We start from the raw sequence: 9,398 nt of genomic DNA, 5'->3' as shown, positions 1-9,398 counted from the left end.
GAGGGCAGCTGGCCGAACTCAAGACAGACGGAATCAAAGACAGGACAGACATATCACCAGGTCTTTGCATTTTGTGTTTAAATCTATATTTTACTTGTAAACCTTTGTGGAACATGAGAATACAAAACATGTTTTTTTTAAAAAGAAGTGAAAACTCAGCACTTTATACTCATGTGAGCGTTTTCAAGTTTTCATGTTTTTGGAGGATAACAGCATTGATCATTCATGCGCTGGTGTGTTATTACCTGTGATTTTATGTGAATTCCCAGCTGATGGTTTTCTTGGTTGTTGTCTTTGCCGTCCTGTCAGACAGACCAGGTGTAAGAGTTTGGTCAGGAGAGCACGTTGAGGACGAAGGGATGGACGCTGTAGGTGTTAGCATCCCTCCTCCTCGCCTCCCCATCCTCCTCTACCCCTCCAACACCATCTTATTTTCCCCTCCTTCAATCTCACACACCCTCCCTCCATCCCTCTCTTCCACACACGCACAACCACACTACATTCTACAAGAAATAATTGCTTTTGTCTGGAAGGAGAGTAGGGAGGAGGGAAAGGGGGCGCGCATGGCTCCCTCTACTGAGAGAAGGGGGTCTTTGAAGGACAACTCGTCACTTCTACCTTCCCTCCTTCTTTCTCTGCTCTCCTTTTTTTTGCCTCACCTACCTCCTTGTCTTTCTTTGAGCCTCTCCACCTTTCCAAATCCTGCTCACCCCTCTCCCCTCTCTCCATCTCTCTTCTCCGCATCACTTCTCTCTCCTCCTTTTCCTCCCATCCTATCCTCTTCCCCAGTGGACCTGCGGATGTCATCTGTCATACATGAAGCTGAGGGAGAAGGACAATAAAACCTGGTTGTCTACGTCAGGAGATGACACATTTTTCTTAATTAAGAACTTACCAATTTAGTGTGCAGCTCACATTACTTGACTGTTGTTGATGAATGAGAAAATACAGTAATGAGAGGAGGATCCGATTTTTTATCTTTACTTTTTAATTAACATTAAAACAGGCTTAATCACCCCGACGATTAAGTGAGAGAGAGACCTGCAGGATGAGGCTCCCAGGCCCTACAGGAGCAAGAGCCTGCTCATTCCTATTGATTCGCCCGTATTGACTGCGATGTTTAAGGTATAGATTTTTCTATTTAAAAATCTATATGGACAATAATCTGGTGTGTAAGCGTCCGGCGTTGACTGATGCTGGCCTGTAATTGACAGCATGTCGGTGCCGAGGAGAGAGAGAGAGAGGAGAGGAGGTGAGGAGGAGAAGCGTGTTAGGGAGGCTGAACGACTGTCTCTCCCTCTGTTCGCTGCTGGACCAGGAGGGAGTACACAGTGGCGGTTCTAGACCAGTTTTACAGGGGTGCCAGGCCAGCGCCAGCTGTTTTGTCAGAGGGGCACATTTGACCCAGGTTAGAGTAGACAAAAATCAATCTACTAACATGTTGTAGTTCAATATACTGTAAAAATGCACAAAAAACACATAAATTATATGATCACCATTATTTATTTCAGTCTCCATGTTTAACCCGCTGGTGGTTGCTGCTGGGTTGTTTTGAATTGCTCTCAGCTTATACTCAAGGGGTGCGACTGGAATGTTGCCACACAGCCTAAATGTATTATTATTGTAGACCGAGGGGAGCCACGGGGGGGTCCAAGCTCAGTCTTACAGGGGCACTGGCTCTTGTTGCCCCCCCCCCCACCACCACCACCTCTGTTGAGGGTCTCACCCCCTGACACATTGGCCCTCATTCACAGTTCTATCAGACGTTATTTGCTTTATTGAGTACCATCGACCAATCAGGCAGCAGTAGCTAATGTTTATCTTTGGATGTGAAAGGTTTATAACAATTATTTCTTTCAGAAATATACAGGGTTATAGGCTTTTTTTTATAATGATGATGATGCTTTTTTGTTTCGCTGACACAAAAGTAGTTAGAAAGCTAAACAGGAACAACAATTTAAACAAAATAAAACACACACACACAAAAAACCCCATTGTTAATGATTCATTAAATATTTTCAACATCAGCATCGGTACGGGCCCATAATTTCCCAGTCCACAATGATCTGTGGAGTCATTTGCACTCATCTCCAGGAGTCTTCAAGTATATTTTCATGCTGCAAACCAGCATGATCATCTCTCATGCTCAGAACAGCAGTGGTCGCTCTTGTCTTTTTTTTCTTTTCTATATAGTGAATAACCTAATGATATACCCCGAGCGCTGAGGAGGCTTATTAAAAGCAGCAGTGATGAGATAACTTAATTGTGTTCATGCTGGGTATCCTGGTAGGTATTAGCGTGAAGCACCGATAGGTATCCATGGATTCGCTTGTCGAGTCCTCATCCCTTCCAAAGCAGGCCGGCAGTAATGCACTGATCACCATTGGCATCATTATAGCCAGTATTATTAAGAGGGGGTAAAATCCAGAAATCAATACAGGATACCTTTTGCAGCGGTAGTGAAAACGAGGGAGATGAGGGGTGGTGGGTGGGTGGGAGGAGAGGAGAGGAGAGGAGGGAGCGAGGGATGGTGGATGGATGGGGAGGGAGGTGCGGGGGTGGGGTGGTGGTGATGTGTGAGTAGCGGGTCCGCTCTCGCCTCAATGTTGCGGCCAGCCTAGTGGCAGATCGCTACAATCCTGGAGGGAGCCGGGTCGAATGAGCTATTGGGGTTCCCAGATAATAACGGGGACAAACAGACAGACAAAAAGACACACAGACGGATGGACGGAGATAGGCAAGTGTTCCGGTAAAACGCGATACCATCACGGGAATCTCTAGGCTTGTGTTTGTTCCAATTATTTATTTAATCGCTGTATTTATTTATTTATTAATTTATCGATTGATTGCGTTTTAATTACTGCCGTGTGACAAGAGAGCGAGGGAGGAGGAGCGTCAGGTCCAAGTGCGCACGTTGTTTGTGTCCGTGCGGCTTGTTTTGTTTATTTATTTGTTGCCTTTTTAAATGAAGCCGTTTTTCACGCGCGTGCGGACGAATGTAGAAGAGGGAGCGCGTGCAGCTACGGAGACCAAATCCGACATATCAAACCAAATAGGACCACACTGATCCAAATAAGACTTTCTAACTCCGCCGGCCTTTTACGCCGCGTGTTTCTACGTAATGGTCATTTATTGTGGCGTAAAAAGCCCGAACCAAAGCTAACCCCCGGCCGGCGATGCTGCAGGAGCAGGCTAGCGACTGTTCTCAAGCCCTTACACACCTCTAGGAAACATGACCGGTGAGAAGTGAGAGGATAAAATAAGCTCCGGGCCTCTATGTTTACTCAAAGAGAACGTTTTAGCAGAAAGACGCTGGCCCGTAATTGTACCACAACTTTTCCTGTTGCCTGTAAAAGTGAGGTTTGATCTCCTCTATCCGTCTGTGTGTTAGTCTGGACTCGAACTGCTGCACTCGATGGACCATCCTACATATATGTTCTATGCACATTTACACCAAATCTAATGCCGGCCACCAGTCGACATCCACTCATGTAAATAAAAGTGCGCTGCTGGGCTACATGTGTACGCACCTAACGGCGAATGTTGTGAGCTCTCCACACCAAATATTCTCCCAAAGCTGTCTACCAAGAAGACGGGCGAAGATACCGAAGATTCTGAGGAGGACCGAGCTCGTTACTCTGTCAGATTATTTGCATCAAAACAAGAAGCCGGAGGAAGATCATGTTTGTCCCCTTGCCGGTGCCGTTCGTGTTTCAGAGAACTGCCCCTGACCTCAACGCCTGGCGTCTCAAGTCCCCTCTGGCTCTGCGCTCCAACTCCGGTAAGACATTTTTCTCCTTTCCATCTTACACCTCCTCCACGTTGGCCAGACATGCAGACCCGCCCCGCCTTGCTTGGTGCCGATGCACTTGCAGCCGGGAGAGCTGCGGGGCGCACACACGCTCACACGCACACTCCATCCCCAATTGAAGGCTTAAACAAGTCCTTTACGCGTGTGCTGCTAAAATAAAAGAAGCATTCCTGGATTCCCGAAAAATTAATTGCGTAAAATGTCCTTGAGTTGTTGTCCGTTTGGTGGAACGATGCGCCACCTTTCCAACCGCGTGTTAGTTTATTCCCACGCCGCCCATATGTTCCCTTCTCCGGGTATTTTTCTCCCACGTCCTTCCCCTCTCCTCCACTGCCTGCGCCTGAGCCTCAGCCTCCGTCTCTCCCCAACTAGACTCTCGGCAGGCAGGGAATATTCATGCCAACTTATCGATCCTGCGGAGATCGATTCTTGAGCCGGTGGAAGCAGGGAGAGGGGGAGATAGAAGGAGAGAGTATCTACACCGAGTAGGAGCGTACCGGAGAAGAGAAGGAGAGACAAAACACTATTCTCATTTCATATTTCTGGTTTTTGATTTGCTCATCCAAACACTCTGTTAGTGACTCCACTTTAAGCTCGCAGAACCGGTCTGATTTGACTCAATGGCTGCTGCGGTTCCGACTGTGGAACCAGGCTAACAGCTTTAGAAACACCGCTCGAAACGGGCTTCCACGTCTCTCCTTCCCGCTGCTCCTCGCCTGCTGCACGGCTGAGAGCAGAGGGAGTCAGGGAGGGGGAGGGAGCCGGCTGGGGCACTGTTTGCGTTTCATCTGCGCTGGAGCGGAATAAAGGGACGCGTGGTGGGAGCAGCCAGGCCGGCTTCAGTGTGGTACTGACTACCGTCATGAGAGATCTCCGGCTCAGCTTTGACTCTTTCTCAGAAATGCAACAGCTGTTCAACCCCCTTCCCCCCCCCTCCCTCAATCTTTGGAGAACTAATATATGTTCAATGAAAGAGTGTGATGAGGTGTGAGTTGGACCTATTAATGAGTAAGGAAGAGGAGGAGAGGGATATTAATGTATTAATGTTAGTCAGTAGAAATGCAGTACCTTTCCTATCAGTGGGTAATGGTACATGAACGTGGCTGTTGTGCACCCTTGCCGGTGGATGGACTCTTAAAGGGCCAGACACCTCGCAATGCTCAGTTCACCTCTCATTTCCAAATCAGTTCTAGCCTCTTTCATTTCAGAGACACCAGGTTTCACCCTTACTCCACACACTCTGTCAGCAGTGCACAGCATGTGACAGTGAAGGGATAGGTGAGAGAGGGGGAGAGAAAACCAGGGATGATGGGGGACGTACCATATCTGGAGAGATACACACACACTCACACTAGAGAGGAGAGAGGGATGGAGGGAGGATGAGGCGAAAGAGCGGGGACCAGGGAGAAGCAGGAGGAGGAGTTTTCGAGCTCCGCACATTGAAAAATTGCGAATGTCAGAATGAGATAAAAAACGTGGAAAGAGAGAGCGGGAGAGAGAGAGAGGAAGAGAAACAAGTGAAAGTAAGAGTAGATGACAGAGTGAAAAACGAGGAGGGAAAGGAAAACCCAGTTTGAGCTTGAGAGGTGAGAGTAAACCACGGATGAGCCATTATGTTGCAGTGTCCCGGGCCAGGGCCAGCATCTGAATAAGCAGGCACACTGATGGGATGTGGACTCGGGTGGACTCCTTAGATTTGGGGGGGGGGGGGGGGGGGTGATAACACAGAACAGGTCACTGTCCTTTTCAAACTCAGTGGCTTTGACGTTTAAAAGGGGTCACTTCTGTTTCTCAGGACTGAAAGAAAAAGCGTCACGTGAAAGTTTTTATTTGCAGAAATATGGAGTGTCCTTGAGCCTTAATCTGTGCTTTCCCAACCTATACTCTCGCTCACACACACAAACACACACGCACACACACACACACACACACACATGCACGCACAAACGCATTTCCTCAGCTCTTGACTTCTTGAGCACTCAGTTAACTTACATCTGACTGGTGGCAGCTCCTTGACTCCTTTGAGTCGCAGCTTTGTACGGGGTCAGAGGTCACAGCAGGAGTGTTTGACTCAGCCCCACCTGACCCTTCTTTGCCCCCTGTGTTTTCATTCTCTTTCATGTTACAATGGGCTTCAAGCACTTGTGCACAGCCCCTGTGGGGGCTCACGCACATGTCAGACACACACACTCACACATTGTCATGAAAGAAACTGACCATCACATAGCATAAAACAAGCATGTTGGATTGTTTTCTACCTGGATAGCGAGCTGCTCTAACTGATCCTCATTTTGTTCTATTTTTAATAGCATTGTGTCTGTGAGGGTCAGAGCCACCGCTATGTGAACTATCTGTGTGTGTGTGTGTGTGTGTGTGTGTGTGTGTGTGTGTGTGTGTGTGCGCGTAGTAAAGTGGTTTGTGGAGCCATCAGCATTAACTGGTGTATGAAAGTTTAATGGGACATGGAGGAGAAACAGCAGGTTTCCCACACAGTGCAGGGCTTGAGATGATATGATGGGACATCACTGAGACTGATTTCTCCTCTCTTTTTTGGTTCCTCTCTCTCTTTCTCTCTCTCTCTTTCTCTCTCCCTCTTCGTCACCACACACACACACACACACACACACACACACACACACACACACGCAAACACACACAAAACAATATTCAGTTCATGTTAGATATGCACCTTTTGTCACACACCATTAACCACCATCTCCTACCCTCTCTCACAATCCCTCACACACACCTCAGATCTTACACTCATATGTGCTTCATTTCCCTCTTTACATGTACTGCATGTGTTCCCAGACACATCTGCTGATAATGGATGTGTCTATTTCATATAGTCCATTCTGATTAAATAGTCAGCCCTGATATATATTCATTACCCAGTGCACAGCTGTGTGTTCCCCAGCTGAGACAGGTCTACATGTGTACAGGGTGCTAGCACATGTGTTCGATTTCTACATGTTGTGAGGCCACGCATGTGCTTACCCATTTGATGTGTGTGAGTAAAAGTGTGCACAAGCATGGGCGCATGTGCAAACCCGTGTGTGTGTAGGTATGGATCGGTTTGTGGAGGGGAGCATGCAAGTCGCAGTGTTAACATGATTGCAAATGACAAAATGTCAACCTGGGTTTGTTAGCAACATAATGGGGAATCAATAGACGCGAGAAAGATGTCAATACTACATGCTTTATTGCATTAAGCTACCTCTCTCCTTCTCCATAGCACTCTCTCTCTCCTCTTCTTTTCTCTTTCCCTCCCACTCCCTCGTGCTCTCCGTCACAGTACAGTTCTCTCTCTCCTCTCCCTGTGGTAGTAGAATTAGATTGCCATATATGAGCCAGCTACAGGGTTCTGAATGCAGCAGGCTGATGCCGGGATGCTGCGGGGGCTAATGGGCTATCGCTTCAGCTATTTACGTATATCAGGAGTTTGACAATGTGATGAGGCCCAGAGGAGCCGCAGCAGTGACGTTCTATATTTAACTGATGCTTTTATGTAGCAAGACTAACATATGAAAACCTGCAACAGAGACCTGAGCTATGGGAAGGTCTAGCAACAGGGACGGCATATTTATGACAAAAAAACCTCATTTCTGAGCAAGTAATCACCTTGTTCTTGTTGTTATTCCGATTTTACTCAAAATTGACACATAGCATGAGGGAATTAAACTGTGTTTCACCAAAAATTGTGCTTTGCTTTTCAGTGATTCACTTTAATGTGTCTTGAACCCAAAAAGTGTTTTCCCCCTGCATTCCCTTTTGGTGACTCCTAAAATTCAAACACAGCATTTTATTAGGTTGAAGCAAAAGGAGGGCAACCAGGAACAACAGCAAAAATGTCCAAAATGCCAGTTTACAAACCCCCCAGCACATTGTCCAGCATAATCCAAGCCATCTATATTCAGCCATATGTTCAATAATCCACAAACTTTGATTTGATCTTAAAAAAACACATACAAGTCTTCAGCTCCTTCGTAGTCATTGTCAGCAAACTGCTTTGGAGAGTTATGCTGTTGTCTTATGTTGATGAATCCAAATATTAATCTCCTCATTGTGCTGAGAAATGTCTGGTGCAACCTGATATCATTCTAATACAGTTGGAAAAAAGCTGTGTTTCAGTACACCAGCAGTAGTCATCATGGGCGGTGCAGCCATGATGCCCTGACAAAACCACCATGACAGGGCAACTTGAAAAACATTTTTGTAACTGGTGGGCAAACAAGAATGTGATAATGTCTCAGTTTTAGAGCAAATGTTGTAAACAAATTTGTTTTCCAGTTTGTTGGTTGCAGGGGGTGGGGGGTTGGAGCCTATCTCAGCAGCTTTCAGGCGTGAGGCGAGGTTCACCCTGGACAGGTCACCAGTCCATCACAGGGCCAACACATAGAGACAGACAAGCATTCACACTCACAGTCACACTTACAGTCAATTTAGAGTATCAATCAGCCTCATCCCCTCTTGATGTCTTTGGACTGTGGGAGGAAGCTGGAGTACCAGAGAGAACCCACACAGGCACAGGGAGAACATGAAGACTCCACACAGAAAGATCCCGTGCCCGAGCTTGAACCTGGAACCTTCTTGCTGTGAGGCGACAGGGCTAACCACGGAACCACCGTGCCGTCCCAAATTTGTTTTATATCTTGATAACTATTTATCCAAAGAACAGAGCAGGCCGTCCCTCATTGCACAACCCAAATCTTCATCGAATTTTAAAATGCCGAAAGCTGAAGGGGAGGAGAATGCTGAGAGTCATCCAATGGCAAGTTTACACCCACAGGAACGAATCCAGACATGTCCAGTAATATATGTTTGTCGTAATACCCTCATACTGCTCTATGTGTTTTGTCACAGTATGGTTTTAAAATTCCTCTTAATCCTATTAACTGTTTACCTTTTTATAGATTTGCACAGGTGTGCATATGCACCATTAGCTTGTATTTATATATGTGTGTGTGTGTGTGTGTGTGTGTGTGTGTACGTATATGTGTGTGTGTGTGTATGTATGTATGTGTCTGGTGATGTGTGTGTTGGTTAAGACTAATGCAGTATTAATGCTGATGAGGTCCCACAGCTCATTAGCAGCAGTGAGTGGTATTGAGTTTCTCCCAGGGAACAGGACAAATCAGGACACACACAAACACACACACATGCATGCACGCACACACACACACACACACACATACACACACACACCACACCACACCGCTAGTATATTAATAAGCATTTCCACACACAATCAGTGACCTTTACACAAATACATTACACTAAGACAGACACAGAACACATGCATGCGACTCAACATCACATGGACTTCCTCATCCGAAGAGTGTGATATAGTGGTCACTCGAACACACACCATGTCATTTTTTCAGTGGGTAGCCATGTCCAGTGACACACAGCCCAGCATTAGTCCTCATCAGTGGCCGGGTGAGCAGGCCACTTAATCAGACCTGAAGAACACATGCAGAGAGGGATAAATTGGAGTGTGTGAGCATATGTGGTTGTGTGTGCAGACAGTTAATCAACACATCAGTGGGAATAAACACACACAAGCCACTTGTCTCCTTTGTGGGTA

The 9,398-nt window shown here is 46.6% G+C and overlaps 1 protein-coding gene across 2 annotated transcripts in view; it reads left to right on the top strand.

The window, feature by feature from the left end:
• Nucleotides 1–2,628: 2,628 nt before the first annotated feature.
• pou2f2b (POU class 2 homeobox 2b) overlaps nucleotides 2,629–9,398 on the top strand; it is a 40,233-nt gene continuing 33,463 nt past the window's right edge. For both annotated transcript variants that reach the window (XM_086218152.1, XM_086218154.1), the window contains exon 1: nucleotides 2,629–3,781. In XM_086218152.1, coding sequence (XP_086074278.1) covers nucleotides 3,682–3,781 — 100 coding nt within the window. In that variant the 5' untranslated portion in view covers nucleotides 2,629–3,681. The remainder of the gene's footprint in view (nucleotides 3,782–9,398) is intronic.

Source organism: Aulostomus chinensis, chromosome 11 (assembly GCF_037954235.1).
Source record: "Aulostomus chinensis isolate RoL2024-O1b breed Wild chromosome 11, RoL_Achi_v1.0, whole genome shotgun sequence".
NCBI lineage: Eukaryota > Metazoa > Chordata > Actinopteri > Syngnathiformes > Aulostomidae > Aulostomus > Aulostomus chinensis.
Note: the sequence above shows the minus strand (reverse complement) of the source record. Positions and strands in the feature narration are given on the sequence as shown.